This window comes from Vulpes vulpes, chromosome 10, assembly GCF_048418805.1.
Source record: "Vulpes vulpes isolate BD-2025 chromosome 10, VulVul3, whole genome shotgun sequence".
Lineage (NCBI taxonomy): Eukaryota > Metazoa > Chordata > Mammalia > Carnivora > Canidae > Vulpes > Vulpes vulpes.
In genome coordinates, this window is record NC_132789.1 from 29,726,434 (window position 1) to 29,750,667 (window position 24,234).

General features: G+C 43.0%; 1 protein-coding gene across 1 annotated transcript in view; it reads left to right on the forward strand.

The window, feature by feature from the left end:
* Positions 1–394: 394 nt before the first annotated feature.
* CRKL (CRK like proto-oncogene, adaptor protein) overlaps positions 395–24,234 on the forward strand; it is a 37,897-nt gene continuing 14,057 nt past the window's right edge. Inside the window, exons 1-2 of the mRNA XM_025982677.2 lie at positions 395–1,292; positions 12,772–13,237. Coding sequence (XP_025838462.1) covers positions 982–1,292; positions 12,772–13,237 — 777 coding nt within the window. The 5' untranslated portion in view covers positions 395–981. The remainder of the gene's footprint in view (positions 1,293–12,771; positions 13,238–24,234) is intronic.

Sequence of the window (24,234 nt, forward strand, 5' to 3'; positions counted from 1 at the left end):
CGGGTCTCCCTCAGCGCGGGTCCCCCGGGGCCCCTGGGCCAGCCAGGTCACCTCAGTGCCACGCCTCCACGGCCAGAGGTTCTGCATGCACGTTCTGCTTTGTTCGCGGAGCAGGTTTTCGAAACGCCGCTCCCTCTCGACTCCAGCTGTTTTCCAGCCGGAGCCGGGGGGGGGGGGGGGGGGGGGGGGGGGGAGCCCGCAGCGGCAGCGCCCCCATCGGCGCACCGCAGCCCAGGAAGGGAGTGGCCGTTACCGCCACCTCCTCCTCCGCCGCCTCTACCTCCTCGCCTCCCCCGCTTCCCCGGCCGCCTCCGCCTCCTCCCGGAACGCGGGAGCGGCGAAGCGCGGCGCACGCCCCGACCGTCACGACCGCGCTCCTGATTGGCCGCGCCGCGCGACGTCACGGGGCGGGCCTGGGCGGCAGCTGAGAGCCAGAGCTCGCGCGTGCGCAGACCGAGCGCGCTGAGCGGAGGGGGGAGGTGGCCGGCCGCTTGTCCCGCGTCCGCCATTTTGTTGCTGTGGCTCTTGGGAACGGGCTGGGCGAAACCGCCCCGGAGGCGCGACGCTCCTGGGAGTCCGGTGCTTCGCGTGGCGGCGGGTATCAGTGCAGAGCCGTGGGGGGCGCGGAGTTGGCGCGTTCCGGGCCAGGAGTGGCTGGAGGCACCCCCGGTACGCCGGGCAGCCCCAGAACCCCGGGGCGGCCTCCGCTGCGGCTCAGCTTCGCCGGCCCCGACCTCGGGCTGTGCCCTGCATTCCCCGGGCCGGCTCCGTCCGTGAGGCGGCCCCGGAGCAGGCGGGCGGCGGCAGAGGATGCTGCGGGCCCGGAGCCGAGAGGAAGGTGCTGGCTCGGCCCTCTAAGCGCGCCTCGAGGTGTGCCAAGAGGCCCTTCCTTGGCCGCAGAGCCGTCTGTCGGGCGAAGGCGTCCAGAACAGCCGAGAGCAGCCGCCGCCCCGAGTCGCCGCAGAGCCCCGGCCAGACACCATGTCCTCCGCCAGGTTCGACTCCTCAGACCGCTCCGCCTGGTACATGGGGCCGGTGTCTCGCCAGGAGGCGCAGACCCGGCTGCAGGGCCAGCGCCACGGAATGTTCCTAGTTCGCGATTCCTCCACCTGCCCTGGGGATTATGTGCTGTCGGTGTCCGAGAACTCGCGGGTCTCCCACTACATCATCAACTCGCTGCCCAACCGCCGTTTTAAGATCGGGGACCAGGAGTTTGACCACTTGCCGGCCCTGCTGGAGTTCTACAAGATCCACTACCTGGACACCACCACCCTAATCGAGCCCGCGCCCAGGTACGCGAGCGCCCGCACTCCCCGCACGCACAGCCCCCCTCGGACCGCGGCGGAGGGTCGAGAACGGCAGGGGCTGGTTCGCGGGGCAGGGGCTGGTTCGCGGGAGATCGACCGCCGGGTAGGGGGTGGGGGGAGCGGGATTGAACTCGTTTCATCCCATTCTGAACCAAATTGTTTTCCAGAAGGCATTCTGAACGGAAGGCTAGTGCCAGGATCTGGGTTGTTGGATGAGGGGATGGGTTTTAAACCTATGTAACGGCGGTTGCCTGGTTAAAATGCCCGCTTTGTGCCGTTCATCACATTATCTATTGGGTTATCCTAATCGAGACGTTTTTGTTGTTTTTAAGCCTTTTTTTTTTTTTTTTTTGAGAATCTCAGGGCAGCTGTGGCGTTCTCCCTCCCTAAAAATGCACGTACACACAACTTTGCACACCGTTCAAGGTTCTTGGGCTCCCTGCTCCAGTTTAAGAACTCTTGGACTGCAGCCTTTGGAACAATCGACAAATGAAAATGCTTGAGCGTTTAAGAACAAAACCTTTCACAGTGAAGTGGCGGAACTATGTAGGATACCTTGGTGCTAAATTTGAATTACCCAGACACCTTTTGTTTTATAACTAACAAATTTTATTTTATTTTATTAAAAATTTTATTTACGTATTCATGAGAGACACAGAAAGAGGCAGAGACACAGGCAGAGGGAGAAGCAGGCTCCATGCAAGGAGTCTGATGTGGGACTCAAACCCGGGAACCCGGGATCACACCCTGAGCCAAAGGCAGGCGCTCAAGCGCTGAGCCGCTCAGGCATCCCAACTAACAGAAATTTTAAGAAGATGCATTGGCTTTAGCGAGGACGCATTTTTTGAGTTTTTATTTTATAGTTTACCCCCAGGGTGGACCATTAATAAGCTAGAAATGTATTTGATTATATTCTAAAGAAGAATGAAGCTAGAATGTAAATTACTAAGGACATTTTTGAGCGATACTTTAATTCTGTCCTAGTTTAATTTTAGGTATACCTTTTGTACATTTGTAAGTTTAATAGTTTAAAGCAAGCAGCATTCTCTTTTCTAAGTAAAATGCATTATTTTATTTGATTACTTGCTTTAATTTGTCTTTAGTATTTTATCACGTTTCTTTTATTTAAATTATGTCAAATTTGAACTGAAGAAATTGCTTGGAATTTTTTTTAAATGAAAAGTATTTTGCTGTCCATTTTGCTTCTTGAACTTATGTTTAAAAGGAATAGGCTGCCGATATAGATTTTTTTTTTTTGGAATGACGTGTTTCTGATTTTATAGATTTGCTGATAAGATGTTGCACTGAGCTTTAACCATTAAAAGCTATAATAATTAAGGAGCACCCACTGGATGCCTAAGTGTTGCTTCTGTGGAATAAGAGAGAAGAAACAAAGCCATGACAGTATAATGACTGTAAGATTAACTGCTGAACTAAGTGGACTTTAAAAACTGGGAGAAAGTGATTATAAATCAAATAGTGTTATAACAAAGGCCTAAGCACCAAGAATCTGATTGGTGAAATCTCCAGGTCCCCAAAGATGCTGGTAATTGGAGTCGACGTGGAGCATAGTATATTCTGATATAAGAGGTTGGAGAGAGTATTAGAACCAACTAAAATGAGATGTTTAATATGTTCAAGTGAATTACTTCTCCAACTCATGGAGGTGAATTACATCATTAGTTTCATGCACTAAGCCATGCTATATGTGCAAGGCATTGTGCTTGCTTTGAAGTAACAGGTACTATAATACAGCTGTTTCAGAAGGTGTGAGTAAATGGTTTGATCCCCTTCTAGGGACTAGAGAGAGAGAAAGGAATATGCTGCAGACTAGAGAGAGAAAAAGGAATATGCTGCAGGGTTCCCATGACCCAGCAAAAACAGCTCCACATTTTTCACACGTGTGTCTTCCCAGATACCAGACATAACTTTCTGTTATTCCCCACCTCGTTCTTCCCTTAGTGCAGTCCCGCTAGGCAACGCACCTAATTCCTGGTAGCCATTCCTGCATACCTTCTCACACCTTTGTACCTTTGCTCCAGCTGCCGGGTGGGCTGCTGGCTCTTCAGTTGACTGCCTAACCCTACCCCACTCCTCACCTATTGAAATCTTAGCTGCTGTTCTAGACCCCTCAAATAATAGGGCCTTTTCCTGACCCTCCCACTTACACGCAGCTGTAATTGTTTCTCCTCTTCACTGTCTGCCTCAGGCATGTTGCTGTAATTTAGTTTTTTATTTTCTGCTGGTATCTCAGAGGGCAATCACAATTCTGGTAGAATTAGATGCAGACTGGATTTACTTAATCTTTGAATTGTCTTCCTCAAGCCTGAAATCTGAAGATGGGTTTGATATTTCAGCCTTTGTAGAAAACTAGAGAGGTACCATGTAAAGCCTTGGCCAAATGCAAGTCAGTTTAATGCTTCTTCACACCCCAGACAAGATAAATCAAGTGGTTTAGTTTTCTAGGCAGCAAAACTGAGCTCTTAAGGCCAGAGTTTCATACCCCTTAGGTAAAAGTTCATTTTAAAATTTTGCTTAGTGAAAAATTATGACTGTATGACTTCCTCGGAATTTAAGGATTGATGCTTGTTTTCTAGTCTGATCTTGGAATGTTATTGGAATCTAGTCTGTTATTGGAATAACATTTAGTTTTATATATTTTTATAAGGTTTTATTTATTTATTTGAGAGCAAGAGAGAGCATGATCTGGGGGAGAGGCAGATGGAGAGGGAGAGCGGCAGACCTCCCCACTGAGCGAGGAGCCCTATCTGAGGCTGGATCCCAACACCCTGGGATCATGACCCAAGCCGAGAGCATACATTTAACTGACTGAGCCACCCAGGCACCCCTAATTTTATATTTTTATTTAAATATTTACAAGAGTTATATCCCAGTGGTAGAGACTGAGAGCAGTGAATGTCAGATTGTCTCTATTTTACTGGAAGAGACAAAACTGAAAAGTAGGAAAATAAGTAAAAAATACTTACAAGATTAATAAATACTATGAAGGAAATGAAGCTGAGCAGAGAATATAATAGGGACCTACCTGACATAGTGTGATCAGAAAGCACAAAGCTACCTAAGGGTAGAGAAGAGGCAAGCCTTGGGAAGGCTTGGGCTAAGAGTGGAGGAAGAGCAAAAGTCTTGAGATGAGAAAGATAGCCACTGAGTTGGGAGTGTGGTACTTAAATGAAGGAGTGGGGTCTAAGAAGAGTTAGGAGATGTAATGGTCAAGATAAGGAAATTGGATTTTATTTAAAGCACAGAAAATAAAAAATAAAAAAAATAAAGCACAGTGGGTGGGGATCCCTGGGTGGCACAGCGGTTTAGTGCCTGCCATTGCCCCAGGGCGCGATCCTGGAGACCCAGGATCGAATCCCACGTCAGGCTCCCCGTGCATGGAGCCTGCTTCTCCCTCTGCCTATGTCTCTGCCTCTCTCTCTCTCTCTCTCTCTCTCTCTCTCTCTCTCTCTGTGACTATCATAAATAAATAAAAATTAAAAAAAAAAAAACAACACAGTGGGTGGGGGGGATCCCTGGGTGGCTCAGCGGTTTGGTGCCTGCCTTTGGCCCAGGGCCTGATCCTGGAGTCCCGGGATCGAGTCCCACGTCGGGCTCCCTGCATGGAGCCTGCTTCTCCCTCTGCCTATGTCTTTGCCCCCTCCCTCTGTGTTTCTCATGAATAAATAAGTAAAATATTAAAAAAAAAAACCACAGTGGGTGCCGTGGAAGGAGTTTGAAGCAGGGGAGTGGGGTTGTTACAATTATCTGGATGCAAAATGATGGTGGCTGATGACATATAAGTCACAAGGCTGATGTAGAGGTGTGACTTGGAGGTGCCTGTTTTGGAGTTAAGATTGATGTTTCTGATGGGAGGGGGGGTGATGAGGGAAGGGAAAGGAAAAAGCAAAGATGACTTGGTACCTTTGTAACTTTGTGTCCTCTCAGTTTGTCTTACTAATTACTTTTTGTATTTGTAGTGTTCCTATGGTGGGTTTTATTTATTTATTTCTAAAAGATAGATTTACTTACTTACTTACTTACTTACTTACTTATTTATTTATTTATTTATTTATTTATTTATTTATTTATTTATTTATGAGAGAGACAGAGACACAGGAGGAGGGAGAAGCAGGCTCCATGCCAGGAGCCTGATGTGGGACTTGATCTCGGGACTCCAGGATCGTGCCCTGGGCCAAAGTCAGGCGCTAAACTGCTGAGCCACCCAGGGATCCCCACCTGTGGTGGGTTTTAAATTTAACCCCCAAAAAGTGTCATATCCTGTCAGATGGCTTTTGTTGATTTTGAGTGACACTAAAAGGATTCTTTTTTTTTTTTTTTTTAGATTTTATTTATTTATTCATGAGAGAGACAGGGGCGGGGGGCAGAGACAGGCAGGGGGAGATGCAGGCTCCATGCAGGGAACCTGATGCAGGACTCGATCACGGGACTCCAGGATCATGCCCTGAGCCAATGGCAGGTGCTAAACTGTGCCACTTAGGGATCCCCGACACTAAAGGATTCTTTTTCTGCATGTGGGTATAATTTTAAGATTTAATTCTTATTTATTATTATTTTTTAAGATTTTATTTATTCATGAGAGAAGTCGAGATACAGGCGTAGGGAGAAGCAGGCTCCCTGATATGGGACTCGATCCCATGACTCCCGGGATCATGACTTCCGACACTCAACCACTGAGCTACCCAGGTGCCCCTTAAGATTTTATGTTATTTTATTTTATTTTATTTTATTTTTTTAAAAGATTTTATTTATTCATGGCAGAGAGAGAGAGAGAGAGAGAGAGAAGTAGGCTCCATGCAGGGAACCCAACGTGGGACTCGATCCCAGGTCTCCAGGATCACACCCCAGGCCGAAGGTGGTGCTAAACCGCTGAGCCACCGGGGCTGCCCTATTTTATTTGATTTTATGTTATTTATTTATGAGACAAAGCGTGAGTGCTGGGGAGGAGGGAGAGAGGGTCAGGCGGACTCCGTGCTGAGCGGTGAGTCCAACAAGGAGCTTGATCTCAGGACCCTGAGAAAATGACCTGAGCCGAAACCAAGAGTTGGACCCTTAGCCTACTGAGTCACCCAAGCACCCTGGATGTGGGTGTAATTTTTATATTATAATCCATTTGATAAACAACCTGTGGTGGCTTTCCCCTCCGATTTGAGTATAAACATTTATACATTTAAATTCTAGGGATCGGGATCCCTGGGTGGCGCAGTGGTTTAGCGCCTGTCTTTGGCCCGGGGCGCGATCCTGGAGACCCGGGATCGAATCCCACATCGGGCTCCCGGTGCATGGAGCCTGCTTCTCCCTCTGCCTGTGTCTCTGCCTCTCTCTCTCTCTGTGTGACTATCATAAATAAATAAAAATTTAAAAAAAAAAATAAATAAATAAATTCTAGGGATCCCTGGGTGGCGCAGCGGTTTGGCGCCTGCCTTTGGCCCAGGGCACGATCCTGGATACCCGGGATCGAATCCCATGTCGGGCTCCCGGTGCGTGGAGCCTGCTTCTCCCTCTGCCTGTGTCTCTGCCTCTCTCTCTCTCTCTCTGTGTGTGACTATCATAAAAAAAAATAATAAAATAAAAAAATAAAAAAAATTCTAAATTTTAACTAAGGCAAGCGGACCCTTAGAGAAATTATTTGATTTTTGTTAACAGACATTACACATCTTATATACTTGGTAATATGGAACTAACATTGAATCAACAATCCCTATCCCATTGTTGAGAAGATTACTTGAGAAGATTTTTTAAAGGCCATTTCTATGCTATCTACTATGGTAGAGTAGTTGAAAAGGGGTTCCCAGCTTAACCTGAGTGCCTAGAGGAGGGCCCTCCTGTGAAGCAGAAGCCAAGCCCCACATGGACCAGAGGATGCCACGGGCAACATGGTCACACTTCTCCCACATCCCCTGTTCTAAATAATTAAGGGAACTCAAATCTGGACTTTTAAAATTAGGAGTGGGGGAGGAGGATTACCAGTAATTTTGATTAGCATAGAATTTGGCATGTAAATAAGCCTTTGATTTTCTTCTTAGGAGTAGCGTAAATCTAAATTTGATTCAGATGAGGTACAAGAACATGGTTATGCTGGGGATGGAAGCTTGCCTAGTTAAGAGTTGTGTTCCCATGGCATGTAAAGTACTGGTAGCCATTTGATTTGTGACTTATTTAAAATTCAAATACAGAGATTTTTTTTTTTTTAACCTGAAGAATTGGACTAGATTATTTCTAGGTTTGCTTCAGGCTAAAATATTTTAGCTGTTCCTGATAAATAAAAGGGGACAGTGCTTATTAGTGGGAGTTCAGATTATTTTAGAGTCTGAGCTAAGATCATACCAAGTAAGGTGGGGCCACTAGGCATGTGGCAACTAGTCTGGAATGATGACTGAGAGCATGAGTGGAACAGTGGTGAACTGAAGAGGTTTGGATAGCAAACTAGATGGCATACAGGATTTCTTTGTATAACAGAATTAAATCAGATATAGGGAATTGGAGTACTGAAGTTTTTGTGTTTTCAGAAGGAAAAAAATGGATAAAAACAGGAACGGGAAAAAATTCCCTATGTCTTTGGCATTTTATTTTTATTAGGAATTTCACTATATTGAGCCTACTCTACACCAAAGCCCAATACTAGTCTCAGGGCATATAATGGGAGTAAATGGTTTTAGCCCTTGAGAAGCTCAAGTTGGGAGTGTAACAGCAAGGATGATCAATGGAGGAGTCAGGGAAGGCTTGAAAGAAGAGATGAGAAGGAGGTGACAAAAGGTGGTGGCAGTGCCTGCTGGGAAAGGCACAGAGTTAAAATTAATGTGAGTGATGGACAGTGATGTAGGTAGGAAGAATAATGCTAAATTGTAAAGGGCCTCCTGTGCTTTGTGAATGAGTTTAACAGTAGGAGCTATCTAAAGCTTTTGAGAAGAGAATTGCTATGGCCAGTTTTACTTTTTAGAAACTGTTCTGGTGTGGGATTGGAAAAGAGTCTAGGATGTTAGACTAATTACAGGCTGTTATAGGAGAAGGGATCGTAAGAAGCTGAACTAAGATCACATACTTTGGGACTATAAAGTGGAAATTAGTAGTCTTCCTTCGCTGGGCAATTGCATATAGACGGTAAGGAAAGAAGTATGATTTCAGGGATGATTCAGTGATGTTTTTAATTGAAAGAATAGAAGAGAATTGATCAGAGTGAGGGGGGATGATTGTTTTCAACAGGGAGACTCTTTGAGATGCTTACTGGAAGCAAAGTTTAGCAATCTGATGGGTTTGTAATTGAGAAGAGAGTTGGGGGCTAAATAATGTAGATTTGGGAGTCTAAACTTAGATGGAATCCACAGAATGAGCAGAAGAGCTGTGGAAGGGAGTGGACAGGCAGCCACAGACAGAGCTGTTAGCGCTGGTGTGAATATCTAAGGATGGAAGGGTGAGATCCTTTGTACTCAGTGCTGTTTTTAGCTAATCTTAGAATTGATTCTCTTATGGGTGCCTGGTGACTAAGTTGGTTGAGCATTGGACTCTTGGTTTTAGCTCAGATGGGGGGGTGAGTGTCGGGTTCCCTCTCTTTCTTTAGAAATCTTTCTTTAAAGATTTATTTAAGAAGGAGAGCAGGGTAAGGGAGATAAGCACTCTCTACTGAGTGGGGAGCCTGATGTGGGGCTCAATCTTAGGACCCTGAAATCATGACTTGAGCCGAAATTAAGAGTCAAGAAATTAACCGACTGAGCCAACCAGGTGCCCCAATGAATAAGTCTTTTTTTAAAAAAGAATTTATTCTCCTCTATTTTGTGTTGTTTTCCAACTTTTTACTGTGAAATATTTTTGTACATACAAGAGGGTATATAAACATGTACATAATAAGAAAATTCTTCAATACCCATGTGACCCCTTTAAAAAGCTAAATTACCAGTACCTTTGAAATTCTCCTCCCAGAAGTTGTATTCCTTCTTTTTGCATGAAGGAAGTTTTAAGTTTAGAAGATATTAACGCGGGACACCTGGGTGGCTCAGCGGTTAAGCGGTCTGCCTTTGGCTCAGGGCATGATCCTGGAGTCCTGGGATCAAGTCCCACGTCGGGCTCCCGCATGGAGCCTGTTTCTCCCTGAAACCTGTGTCTCTGCCTCTCTCTCTCTCTCTCTCATGAATAAATAAAATCTTAAAAAAAAAAAAAAAAAAGATACTAACCCTCAGGTTTAAAGAAAATGTTTTATCAATGCTTTATATGTGAAGCTGAGAGTAGTACTTTTTAGTCTAAAGGAGAAGGAGTTCATTGACAGGCCAATATCCAGGTAGTCATCGAGGTCTTCTTACTCAAATGTGCTGTGGACTATATAGGCACAAGACAGGGAGAAACATGGGTCTTAGAGTATTTGAATGGACTTGGAAACCTCTTTGTATGTAAAATTTAAAGAGGAGTTTACGGGTGCTCTTTTATTTAGTCTTGAGCAAGGCATGTTAAAAATGAGAACAATGAATTGTTCTAATTTTATGTTACATATTACTTTGGGCTGTGGGGACAAGATAATCTGCCCTGGCATCATCATGGTTTCATATCTACAGTGGTACTGATGTGTAATTTGCAGGGAATTTTGGTGGATACATGAGTTGAGGATATGGGGTAGAAGATTTTGAATTTACTTCAGGGATGTGGCTGGAAGATTGATTTGATGTCAAATTTAGGGATATCTGAGCATATACTAAATCAGGAAATGAGCCTCACATTCACTATAGCAGTATAATGGTGGAGAAAGTATAAGCCATCCTCCATCTTTGTCAGATTTGCATACATCCCCCTTTACCAGGGAAGTATTGAAAGTTGAAAAGCACTCTCTGCTTTTTTAACCCAGTAGTCTATACAACAAGTTGACAAACTTTCAGTAAGGGGCCAGATAGTAAATATTTTAGGCTTTGTAGGCCATAAAGTCTCTGTCACAATTTCTCAACTATATCCTGACAGCACAAAAGCAATCATAGACAATACTTAAATGGATGAGTTTGGCTGTGTTGTAATAAAACTTTATTTACAAAACCATACAGGAGGATGAATGGCCCACAGGCCATAGCTTGCAGACTCCTAGGCCAGATTCAGTTTTTGTATAGTGTGCTGAAGCTAAGAATGGTTTTCATTTTTTTTTTTTTTGTAAGGTTGTATTTTTTGTTTGTTTGTTTTAAATATACAACATAGGCCATATGTATACCCTGCAAAACCTCAAACATGTACTAACCTTTTAGAGAAGTTTGTCAACCTTAAGGGCCTGGCTAGCAAAGATCCTTCCTGGTCTGTGCTTATAGGAATGAGCAGTGTGCCCCGTGAAGTGTGGGGAGGCTAGGAAAGGGAGAGTTTGAGCCTTCGGGCTCTAGTCTTTTTCTGATTTAGAACCAAAATATGTAAGCCTGTCTTCAACAAAATCTTTCAACTCCAAAGGGGGTTAGTCTTCAGCTATTCTCCTGCCCATAACAGAACTCAGTCCTTTCTTTGAGCGCTCCTGACTCTATCCACTTTTGTCAAGGCACCTTAATTACCTGTTGTGCTGTGTTTGCTTTCCAGTCTCTACCTGTGCTAAATTGGCAGTCTTTTAGGAGCAAGAACTCTTTTTTTTTTTTTTTTTTTTTTTAAGAACTCGTTTTTAATTGTCTCCTGAGGGTTTTTTTTTTTTTTTTTTAAGATTTTATTCATTTATTAGAGACGGGGGGGGCGGTGGGGGTGCTGGGCAGAGACACAGGCAGAGGGAGAAGCAGGCTCCATGCAGGGAGCCCAATGTGGGACTCGATCTGGGGTGTCCAGGATCACAGGCCGAAGGCGGAGCTAAACTGCTAAGCCACCGGGGCTGCCCAGTCTCCTGAGTTCTTAGTACATAATAAATCTAATGGATACCTGGGCAGTTGAATTTTATAGTGTTTTATAGTATACAGCTGAAGCTATACTAGTAGTGTCCTCGTAATTTATGTTGTAGAACTGCTTTAAACTTTCTAACTATGCAGACAATGAAATACCCTTGGAAGCAGTCGGAGATGGAACTGATTGTGCTTTTATTGTTTTTTAAGATTTATTTACTTATTTACTTATTTACTTTATTTATTTATTTATTTATTTATTTATTTATTTATTTATTTATTTATTATAGACATAGAAAGAGAGAGGCAGAGACACAGGAGGAGGGAGAAGCAGGCTCCATGTCGGGAGCCCGATGTGGGACTCGATCCCGGGACTCCAGGACTGCGCCCTGGGCCAAAGGCAGGCACCAAACTGCTGAGCCATCCAGGGATCCCCGATTGTGCTTTTAGTATAGTATCTGAGATTTATGTAGTCCATGAAATAGGGGCAGGGCTTACCTCAGAGAGGATGGGGGGTGGGGAGCTAATTATATGCTTAAACAGCCAAGAACTATAGTGCATGTTTCACACATAATCTGACGTTAATCCCCATACACTGGAAAGACATGGGGTTTATTCCTGAGGTTGACTAGCTTAGAGGTTATGAGTTGAGTACTCTAGAACTAGACTGCCTCAGTACAAATCTAACCCTATGTTGGCATGTAAGATAGGGATAATCACAGGATTGTGAGAGGATGAAGTAATTTAACATCTGTATAGACTACAAACAGTGCCTGGCATAGGTAGTAAGTGTCAACTCTATTACTGTTGCTCCTCCTGCTACTTACTACTACTGCTGTTTTTAAAATGTATTGATATTAAGCAGTTTGCCCCTCAGTTACCATGTTGTTAATAAGCAATAAAATCTTAGAGGTTTTATTTATTTGTTTGTTTATTTATTTATTTATTTATTTATAAATAAGATTTTATTTATTCAAGAGAGAGGCAGAGACATAGGCAGAGGGAGAAGCAGGCTCCATGCAGGAGTCTGATGTGGGACTCGATTCCAGGACCCCAGGATCACACCCTGGGCCAAAGATAGGCGCTAAACTGCTGAGCCACTCAGGCGTCCCGATCTTAGAGGGGTTTTTTTTTTCTTTTTTTTTTTTTCTTAAGATTTTATTTATTCATGAGAGAGGGGCGGGGGGCAGAGACACAGGCAGAGGGAGAAGCAGGCTCCATGCAATGAGCCTGACGTGGGATTTGATCCTGGGTCTCCAGGATCACGCCCTGGGCTGAAGGCAGGCACTTTGTGTGTTTCTCATGAATAAATAAATAAAATCTTAAAATAAATAAACTCAGACCAGCTGTATCTCTGTAAACAAAAGGTTCCTGTGAAACAGGTGTGTGTGTGTGTGTGTGTGTGTGTGTTGTATGTACTTGTGATTTAACACGGTCTATTCAGGATATTAAATTCTGTTGCAGTACAGACTGCAGAACATAAAACAATATGACAGAACTTTCTTACTACTGAGAATTTAGCAAGGGAAATAATTCATCATAGAGGAAAATGGTTTATTTAAAAATTTGACAAACACTGGTATCAAGATTTTTTCTCTTAGAGTTAATTTTCTTTCTCTCTGAAGGTACCCAAGCCCACCAATGGGATCTGTATCAGCACCCAACCTGCCTACAGCAGAAGAAAATCTGGAATATGTACGGACTCTCTATGATTTTCTTGGAAATGATGCTGAAGACCTGCCCTTTAAAAAGGGTGAGATCCTGGTGATAATAGAGAAGCCTGAAGAACAGTGGTGGAGTGCCCGGAACAAGGAGGGCCGGATTGGGATGATTCCTGTTCCTTATGTTGAAAAGCTTGTGAGATCCTCACCACATGGAAAGCACGGGAATAGGAATTCCAACAGTTACGGAATCCCAGAACCTGCTCATGCATATGCTCAACCTCAGACCACAACTCCTCTACCTGCAGTTTCCAGTACTCCTGGGGCAGCAATCAACCCTTTGCCATCCACACAGAATGGACCTGTCTTTGCAAAAGCCATCCAGAAAAGAGTACCCTGTGCTTATGACAAGACCGCCTTGGCATTAGAGGTAAAATTTACAAGGCTGGTTTTTTGGGTCTTTTGACATTTGGTTTTTTTTTTTTTTTTAATATTTGGGGGGAGGGTTTTTTTTTTTTTTTTTTTTTTAATTTATTTATTCATGATAGTCACACAGAGAGAGAGACGGAGAGGCAGAGACACAGGCAGAGGGAGAAGCAGGCTCCATGCACCGGGAGCCGGATGTGGGATTCGATCCCGGGTCTCCAGGATCGCGCCCTGGGCCAAAGGCAGGCGCCAAACCGCTGCGCCACCCAGGGATCCCGACATTTGGTTTTAATTTTGTTTCTACAAAGTAACTGCTCATTTCAAGTTCTATTCAGGGGACTAAGAGAACCGGGTAATTTTGGAAGATCCACTGTGAGTGTCCCACACAATTCTTGTCCTTCCTATTCTTTGTTTCTCCCAGGGTATAATCTCTCTTAGGTTTACTTTCACAGTAGTTGTTTTGTTTTGGTTTTTTTTTAAAAGATTTTATTCATCTATTCATGAGAGACAAACACAGAGAGAGAGAGAGGCAGAGACACAGGCAGAGGGAGAAGCAGGCTCCATGCAAAGAGCCCGACATGGGACTCGATCCCGAGACTCTAGGATTATGCCCTGGGCCAAAGGCAGGCACCAAACTCCTGAGCCATCCAGGGATCCCCCTGTAGTTGGTTTTCTTTCCAATAAGGAAAGATGATGATGGTTAATAAAGATCCATTACCTAAAGATGAAATGAGCATACAGGTAGACACATAGCCATTTGTACAGTTCCATATTTCTAACATCACGATCAGTTGAGGAGACATGAATAAATGTCTTAGGATTCCTCTTCAGCTAGGCAGAGTTTAAAATACCTCAGACCTTACTAGATTTTTTAATTTTTTAATTTTTTAAAGATTTTATTTATTTATTCATGAGAGACAGAGAAAGGCAGAGACACAGGCAGAGGGAAAAGCAGGCCCCATGCAGGGAGCCCGACATGGGACTTGATCCCGGGTCTCCAGGATCACACCCTGGGCTGAAGGCAGCGCTAAACCACTGAGCCACCCAGGCTGCCCTAGATCTATTTTTTGATAGAGATTTTGTAAATTATAATAGCATGAAATAGAACTTGAACATTTTAATTGCCAAGTCATGTTCTTTAAATCAAACATTAACTGTCTTAAAAAAAAAAAAAAAACTACTTTTGTAAAGCTTAGCAAGAGTGGTTTTCTGAACCAAGAAGTCCTGAAGGTCAGTGTTGATTGATAAGCCTGTTGAGGGCATAAAACGCTGTATCACAGAATGTAGAAGTTTGATGAGACATCTGGTAAACCTGGAGTGACCATAAATGAGCACAAACCCCAGAAGAAGAGCAGAAGGACTACTTAAGGGGGAAAAAAGGATTTTTTTAAAATTCATGTTTTTAGAATAGTCCTGTATACTTTTCATGTTTTTTTTTTTAATGAGGTATAAAATACATACATTGAGATGGGCTGTAAATATTAACGTGTCAGAACATGGAATTTAGTGCCGTAAATCCTAGTTTGTTAATAAGATGTGAAAATGCTTTGTGAGCCACAAGCTACAAGGTAAATAAATATCATTGTAATGTGATTACAGTTGAATACTCTGTTGATATTATCAAATTGCATATATGTTGGAGAAACTGAGGTTACGCTAGTGATCGTTCTCTGTGTTCACCCCAAGGTCAGAGTAGGGCAGGGCTGCAAGACCGAAGGATGAAGCAATGGAGCCTGAGTCTGATTACTTCTCCCTCTCATGTTGGCTATAAAGGAGTGAGCATCTGAGGCTTGTGGCAGGGACCAGGTCTAGGGAGGACCCACATGCTTTTAATGCTTACCAGTGGAGGAATAGGAAAGAAACCAGACTGAATCCTGGCTGAGTAGGCCTTGCAGCTTTCTCATCTCCACATGCACGTGCCCCTGCATGGGCACATACCTTTGGCCTAGTTCACACATCATTACCTTAAAATTACATAGGGTGTTCTGGGCTCTAAAAACTTTCCGGTTTGCAGAGTAATTCCTGCAATTGAGGCATTTTTATGTCTGTTGTCTCATCATAGGAATAGAGAGCTAGGATTCACAAAGTTATTGTGACTCACATGTGTTAGACACACTGGGGTCAAGGCCCAGTCAGAATTCCAAGCTCCATAGAGGAAGTTGGGAATTGGGCTCTTACCTGAGCTAAGGGTTTTTTGTTTTGTTTTAATTACTTATTTGATGAAGCACAAGCAGGGGGAGTGGCAGATGGAGAGGCAGGCTCGATTCCAGGACCCTGGGAAGGCATGACCAAGCCGAAGGCAGATGCTTAACCAACTGAGCCACCCAGGTGCCCCTGAGCTAGGGTTTAAAGCCTCACTCCATTTAGGCCACCTGCCTATTGACCTCTAGCTCTAAGATGTACATGCATTTTACAAACCTGTATCTCCTATGTGTTGCTTGGAGTGTACATAGAGAGGGTTGTAGAGTGGAAGACCGGGTACTATAAAGGAGGAACATTTTTTTTTTTTTTTAAAGATTTATTTAGAGAGTTTGTGAGTGGGGAGGGGGTGGGTGGTGGTGCAGAGGGAGAGGGAGAATCGTTGAGTAGACTCCTGGCTCAGTGGAGGAGCCTGAATCACAGCTGGATCAAAGATTTCAGATCCCGGGGATCCCTGGGTGGCGCAGCGGTTTGGCGCCTGCCTTTGGCCCAGGGCATGATCCTGGAGACCCAGGATTGAATCCCATGTCGGGCTCCCGGTGCATGGAGCCTGCTTCTCCCTCTGCCTGTGTCTCTGCCTCTCTCTCTCTCTCTGTGTGTGACTATCATAAATAAATAAAAATTAAACAAAAAAAAAGATTTCAGATCCTTGAGATCATGAGCTGAGCCAGAATCAAGAGTCTGCTGCTTAGCTGACTGAGCCACCCAGGCAGCCCTTAAGGGGGGATCTTTTGGGCTTGGTGAGCAGATACATGGGTAGGTGCCTTAGACCAGGATGAGGATAAAGAGCCTGGTTAATGATGTGTATTTTAAGATAACCCACATACTTGGCCATTACGCAGCCCTCCTTGTTTCTCAGGCGCCAGAGAGAGGTCTCTACACCTGAGTCTGCTCATGACACTATCCCAGCTGTGTAAGCCTCATCAAAGGCTTGTTTTGGTGTGTATCACTGAGAGTGTAAGGGGGACCCAAGTAATAAACTTTTGGTGAATTCCACTTAATGGTATTTCTCATTCTGTATATTTAAATGAGATTTTTGGTTATAGCATAAGTTAAATAGTTCTATGAGTTACAGTATCTTCTAAAACTTAGTGCTGGTCTGATCTTAAAAACAACTCTCTTGAGACTTTTGCAATTAGGTTACCAGGAAAAGTAAAATTAAAATAAGAAAGGTGAGACAAGTAGGACAAAATGTGCCACTAATTGAAGCTCCCTTATTTCCCTTGATGGTTATTAGGGAGAACGATGAGGGCCTGGATGAACTTTATTTTGTGAATTATTTCACACATTTTTTTCATAAAATTTGATTTTCAAAAGAACATTCCTATAAGCAAAAAGATTTAAAACAGGTCTGTGTTTAGCCATTTTTCTCTCTTGCTTATTACCTCTTTTTAAGAAGTGAGTTGATCCTTGGGATTTAATTTGAAATGGAATACTTGGTACCTATGCGAGGAGATTAAGGTGGGTGTCTCCACTCCTTGAAAACTGCAGATTCTCCCATGCTCTTGGTGTAGTTGGGCTGGAAAGGGCTCCTGGGAAGCGGGTCACACCCTACAAGAACATTCTCAGGTTGAGGGGAATGCAGCCCTTTCCAAAAGTAGATCACTGACCAGAAGAGACTGTTTAGAGCAAGGGTGCTATTGTCATTGTAAAATAACTGTAGTCGTCCTTCTCTGACAGTGGAATAGCAAGGTGGTTAGGGAAAGATCATGGACCTGTGTTCAGGTCCTGGCTTTTCATGGTGTGATCTTGGGCAAGTTACTTAAATTCTTTAGAGTCTAAAAGGCACACTTGTTCTGAGAGCTGATGTGAGTTTGTTCATTAATTATCCATGTATGCAACTAACCTGTGAGGGATGTCTTGTATGATCCTACTACCAATGTGCTTACCACCTAGTGAGAGAATAGAGACAGAAACCAGCAGTGTGGTAAGTGCTCTAATAACATGCAGAGTATGAGGGAGAGCAGGGAAGGGGGTAGGAGATGGGAGTGTGGGTATCTGTCTGGGAAGCCCTCCTGGAGGAGGTGACTCTTGAACTGAATTTTGAAGGATGAATAGAAGTTAGCTGGGTGAAGTGTAGAGACACATTCCTGGCAGAGGGAAGAGCTTACGTGAACAAGACCTAACACTACTGAGCAGCTGCAGGTTGGTGAGAGTATGCGGTATGTTGGGCAGAGGGCAAAAGTGGCAAAAGACAAAGCAGAGCAAGTGGACTGTTGCCATGACTGGGCTGAGCAGATGAATGGTTCCTTATGTTGCCTTCATTGGGGGCATAATTGAACCAATTTCTCAAAACTGATGGAGATTCTGAAGTTTGCAGGCAACTTACCTTTTTATTGATTGATTTTTAAATAATTGACAGCAAGTGCTTGAGTCTCCCTGTAATAATATAATTCTCACACACTTGTATTCCAGTATACTTTCCTGACTAGAAAAGAAAGGGAAGAACTTACTTAGTAGTTAGCATTGTCCTTAGCTCTGGGGCTCCACACCAGTGATTATTTGCTGTATGAAAATTTGTATCCAAGCATCTAAATGTAGCTGTGGTGGAGCTTTCCCCTGTGGTATGGGTTAAGAAAACAGTTGGTATGGGGGCACTTGGGTGGTTCAATCAGTTAAGTGTCTGACTCTTGATCTCAGCTCAGGTCTCGATCTCAGTGTCATGAGTTCAAGCCCCATGTTGCGCTCTGTGCTGGGCGTGGAGCCTACTTCAGAAAAAAGAAAAAAAGAAGGAAAACAGTTGGTGACAGATCTGTGGGAATCAGAGTCTGTGGAACAGATTCTGTGGAAGAAGAATAACATTTTCTTGGACTGCAAGTGAGGCTTCAAGTGACTCAGGATGGGGAAGAAAGGCAAGTTGCAGTAATAGGTCATTCAGTCTGCCCATCTTCCTGATGGTTTTAGCTTTCTGCAGCGCCTAAATCCATTGGCCCTCTGGTCTCAGGTTGGGCATCTCCAAAAATACCCCTTCAGCAAAGGTTTACTGGGTAGTTACTGTGGGACAAACGTTAAGGAGTTTGGAGTTCAGTAGTAAAGAAAACAAAGGTCTCTGTCCTTTTGGAAGTTCTAGAATATAGTCTCATGAGTGATTCCTTTTAGCTGTCCACCAGGGAGAAACAACTACGAGGCCCCTTCCTGTATTTGCTAAAGCCCAATGACTTTAGTATGTGACCCTACAATTATCCTTCTTCAGGGTTTGGGTATGTGGGGGGAGGGGGGATGCACGTTTCTTTTGGTTTTTGTCATACACCATCTGTACAGTTATCTGAATCTTTTAAAATCCTTATTATGTCATCTAGTATATTGATCACCCCCTACCCTCAGTTTCATGTTATCTGCAGATTTTCTAAAAGCACGATCCAGGTCTTTGTACTAAAGTCCTCCCCTGCAGCTTCTCATGATCTACGTTGCATATCTAAAAAAAGATAATGAGATTGGGTTGGCATGACTTGTTCTTATTTGAGCCCATACTGCCTTCCAAATACCATCTGTTTGCTAATTGCATTCAGAATTTTGTCCAGGTATGATTTCACACTCACTCGACTTTTACATTTTAAAGAATCTGCCCTTGTCCCTGTTTTAATGAAACCAAGAAACTTGACCTTTCATAGGATCTACTAGTGTCTTGTGTTGTAATGGTCTGTGGCAGGTGACCAGAGTTGGACTTTCATTCCTGCTTGCTGGTGTATTTGGTCAGTACTTCAATATCTGTATTATCAGTATAAGGATATCCTTTTATTATTGGTGTTTTTTTTTTTTTTTTTTTTTATGATGCTCAGAGTTCTTTGAGTTCACCAGCATTCTCAAGATACTTGCTGTTCGTTCCCATTGGGGTCATCAGTGATTATGTTCATATATCTTCTTAGATTATCTTCTCTCCATTTTGAAACCCCTAGTCAGTGGATTACATCTGGTTTCCAAATCTCCTGAATCTTTTTTTTTTTTTTTTTTAAGATTTTATTTATTCATTCATGATAGAGAGAGAGAGAGAATGAGAGAGAGAGGCAGAGACACAGGCAGAGGGAGAAGCAGACTCCATGCAGGGAGCCCAATGTGTGACTCCATCCCAGGACTCAAGGATCACACCCTGGACCAAAGGCAAACGCTCAACCGCTGAGCCACCCAGGCATCCCTCCTGAATCTTTTTAAGGCCCATGGCACCACTTCCTTCACTGAGTGGCCTGGAATGCTTAGGTTTCTACTTCAACCAGTTGGTTTTGCCTCATTGGTTAGAATTAAATTCACATTAGCTGAATTTAGTTTCTTCATTGATTCTTCTACTGACTGAGATCAAATTGTCTGCAAAGCAAAATTAGATTAGTACTAGTTGTATTTTTCAGCCTTTCAGGAATCGTCTGTGAGTTCCTCTGACTGTGTCACCTGTAATATTTATCCACAGTGATGTCAGATCTGTACAGGATCATCATCAAACATCTAACTCAGCTTTAGATATCTATACAGGGTCATAACCTCCTAACGTAACAGGGCCACTCTGTCTTACCTCCTGTCACATTCCAGCAATGACCCCACCACCTCCACCACCTCCTAGTCGCCTGTTAAGTAAGAATTTCAGCACTTTTCATCAAGACTTATGGCTCCTTCTCTGCCCTTCTGACATTGATATTTGCTGGTTATGCTTAACAGTATCTAGTTAGGAATTTGACTTACTCTACTTCTTCTGTACCAGAAATGTTTTTTTCATTAATCACAGTGCTTTATCAAAAGTAGGAATCTTTAGAAAGTCCTTTAGAATTTTAGAAAGTTCTTGTATTTTTAATAACATTTTTTTTCTTCTAACATAATCATGTTTTCATTGGGTTGTGAATGAGAGAAGATTATCTTTAATATGTTTTTGTTCTTCTTTCTTAATGTGTAAATTAGGTGAGAATATCACGAAAATGATGCCCTGGTGTGGTTCAGGCAAGGCCTGTCCCAGCCTGGTCATTATGCTGACCTTAGGTATGTGTGAAAGCTGTTGAGTAAGAACCATCAGCTAGGGGCTTCACAGAGATTATTAGTCCTTATGGGATAGGTGACGCCAATCCTATTTTTTTAAACTGCTTTATTGAGATAGAATTTACATATTCTACAGTATACCATTTATTTTTTGAAGATTTATTTATTTATTTGACAGACCACAAGTAAGGGGAGCAGCAGGAAGCCTGATGCAGGGCTCTATCCCAGGACCCCAGGATCATGACCCAAGCTGAATGCAGACCCTTAACTGACCGAGCCACCCAGGCACCCCCAATTTACCCATTTTAACCTACAGTTCAGGGGTCTTGGTGTATTACATTGTTTTTTTATTATTATTGTAAAATAGCATAACAATTTATTTTTAAGTATACACAATTCAGTGACATTAGTTACATTCGTAATTGTGCAACTATCACCACTATCTATTTCCAAAACTTTTTCATCACTGCAAACAGAAGCTCTGTAACCATTAAGCAGTAACTCCCCATTCCCCCTCTCATGAGGCCCTGGTAAATTCTAGTAACCACCTTTCTGTATATATAAATTTGCCTATTCTAGATATCTCATATAAATGGAATCCTACAATATTTGCCTTTGGGTCTGGCTTATTTCACTTAGCATAATATTTTAAAGTTCATCCATGTGGTAGCTTGTATCTTCACTACTCTCTTTATGGCCAAATAGTATTCATTGTATGGATATATCATATTTTGTTTATACATTCTTTAGATGATGGACATCAGAGTTATTTTCACCTTTTGGAAATTGAGCAGTATTATTATGAACATTCATGTACAAATTTTGTTTCAATACCTATTTTCAGTTCTTTGGGGTATATACCTAACAGTGGAGTTGCTGGGTCATATGGTAACCATGTTGAACTTGTTGAGAAATCACCATATTGTTTTCTACGGTGGCTGCACCATTTTATAGTAGTACACAAGGGTTCTAGTTCTCCATGTCCTCACCAGCACTTACTATTTTCCATTTTTAAATTTTTGATTTACATTTCCATAATTAATAATAATGTTGAGGGATCCTTGGGTGGTGGCTCAGTGGTTTAGAACCTGCCTTTGGTCCAGGGCATGATCCTGGAGTCCGGGATCGAGTCCCATATCAGGCTCCCTGCATGGGGCCTGCTTCTTCCTCTGCCTGTGTCTCTGCCTCCCTCTCTCTTACTCTCCCTGCCCCCCCATCTCTCATGAAAAAATAAAGTAAAATAATAATAAAATGATAGATTAAAAAATAAAATAAATAGAACATCCTTTCATATGCTGCTTGGCTATTTTTTATATCTTTGCAAAAATGCTCAAGTCTTTTGCCCATATTTTGATCAGGTTGTTTGTTTTTTGTTGTTGAACTTTAGGAGTTCTTTATATATTCTGGATATTAAATTCATGTTTTTTCCCCTTCTGTAGGTTTTCTTTTTGTTTTCTTGATAGTCTGCTTCGATGCATGTTCTTTTTTAATTTTTTTCTTTAAAGATTTTTATTTATTTGAGAGTATGCATGCGAGCAGTGGGGAGAAGGAAGAGGGAGAGGAGGGAAAGGAAGAGGAACAAGCAGACTACCTGTTGAGCAGGGAGCCCAATGCAAGACTCAATCCCAGGACCCTGAGATCGTGACCTGAGTCACCCAGATGCCCCAATGCACATTCTTAATTTTGATGAAATCCAATTTACCTGATTTTCCTTTTGCTACTCATGCTTTTGATTCATACCGAATAATCCCTTACCAAATTAAAGGTCATGAAGATTTACCCAGTGTTTTCTTCTAAGAGTTTTATGGTTTTAGCTCTTATATGTAATTATTTCTCCATTGTGAGTTAATTTTGGTATGTGGTCTGATGTAGTGGTCCAAATCCTTCCTTTTGCATGTGAAAATCCAATTGTACCAGTACCATTTGTTGAAGAGATTGTTCTTTCCTTATTTGAATGAATTTGGCACTCTTGTCAAAAATCATTTAGTATTAGGGGCACCTGGGTGGCTCAGTTGTTTGAGTGTCCCACTCGGTTTTGACTCAGGTTGTGATCTAATGGGTTGTGGCATTGAGCCCCATGTCAGGCTCCACACTCAGCAGGGAGTCTGCCGGAAGATTCTCCTGCCCTACCCCTACCCCCAATGCTCTCCCCTCCGCCCCCAATAAATAAATCTTTAAGAAAAATAATTTGGTCATAAATGTATGTGTTAACTTCTGAACTCTCAGTTCTATTCCATTGGTCTATATGTATGTCTGGGTGCCAATACCACAGTATTTTGTTTTTAAGATTTATTTATTTGAGAGAGTATGTGCATGAACAGGAGGAAGGGCAGAGAAAGAGGTAGAGAGAGAATCCCCAGCAGACTTACTGCTGAGTGTGGAGCTGAAGTATCCAGGGTACGGTCCCATGACCCTGAGATCATGACCTTAGCCAAAATCAAAAGTCGACCGCTAAACAGACTGAGCCACCCGGGTGCCCCCCAATACCACTTTTTTAAAAAGGTTTTATTTATTCATGAGAGACACAGAGAGGCAGAGACACAGGTAGAAGGAAAAGCAGGCTCCCTGCAGGGAGCCCCATGTGGGACTCAATCTCAGAACTCTGGGATCACAGCCCGAGGCGAATGCAGATGCCTACCACTGAGCCACCCAGGTGTCCCTCTAGGACCACTTTTTTTTTTTTTAATTTTTTATTTATTTATGATAGTCACGGAGAGAGAGAGAGAGAGAGAGAGAGAGAGAGAGGCAGAGACACAGGCAGAGGGAGAAGCAGGCTCCATGCACCGGGAGCCCGACGTGGGATTCGATCCCAGGTCTCCAGGATCGCGCCCTGGGCCAAAGGCAGGCGCCAAACCGCTGCGCCACCCAGGGATCCCTAGGACCACTTTTTTGATTACTATATCTTCGTGTAGTAGTTGTGAAGTCAGGAAGTAGAAGTCTAACAACTTTGTTCTTTTTCAAGATTGTTTTAGCTATTCAGAGTATCTTACAATTCCACGTGAATTTGAAGATCATCCTTTCCAGTTCTGCAAAAAAATGTTAGAATTTTGATAGGGATTGTGTTGAACTTGTAGATCTCTGGTTAGTGTTGACATCTTGATAATACTGAGGCTTCCTATCCATGAACACAAGATGTCTTGCCATTTACTTAAGTCGTCTTTAATTTTTTCCAGCAGTATTTTGTAGTGTTCAGTGTACAAGTGTTTTATTTAGGTTAAATGTATTTCCAGTTATTCTTTTAGATGGCATTGTACATGGAATTGTGTTTTTGTTTTTTAAGATTTTACTTTTTTTAAGTTATCTTTGTACCGTGGGACTCAAACCCACAGCCCCAAAATCAACAAGTCACATGCTCCACCAATTGAGCCAGCCATGCACCTCTCAGTGGAATTGCGTTCTTGATTGTTCATTACTGGCTTACAGAAACACAACTGGTATTTGTTTGTTGATCTTGTACCCTGTAACTTTGCTGAATTTTATTAGCTCTAATAGCTTTCTTGTGGAATCTTAGGAATTTTCTATATATAGGATCTTGTCATCTGCAGATGGAGATAGTTTTACTCCTTCCTTTCCATAGCCCACATTCTCTTGCATCACAGCATACTGGCCTGTGATACCTTTAACCCCTGGACCATCTTAAAATAAAATCCCTGTTTTCATAAAAAGTGTTAACTGGTAAACAGCCTTCTTAAATCATATTGCTCCTCTGGAGGATAATGGGAATAGAACAAGTCTTCAGTGTTAAAAACCAGTAAGTAGCATCAGTTTTAGGAGAGAGTACCTGAGACTACTTGACTGCTACTCAGGGTACATGGACAAGGACCATTGCAGCCCTTAAAAGCCTCT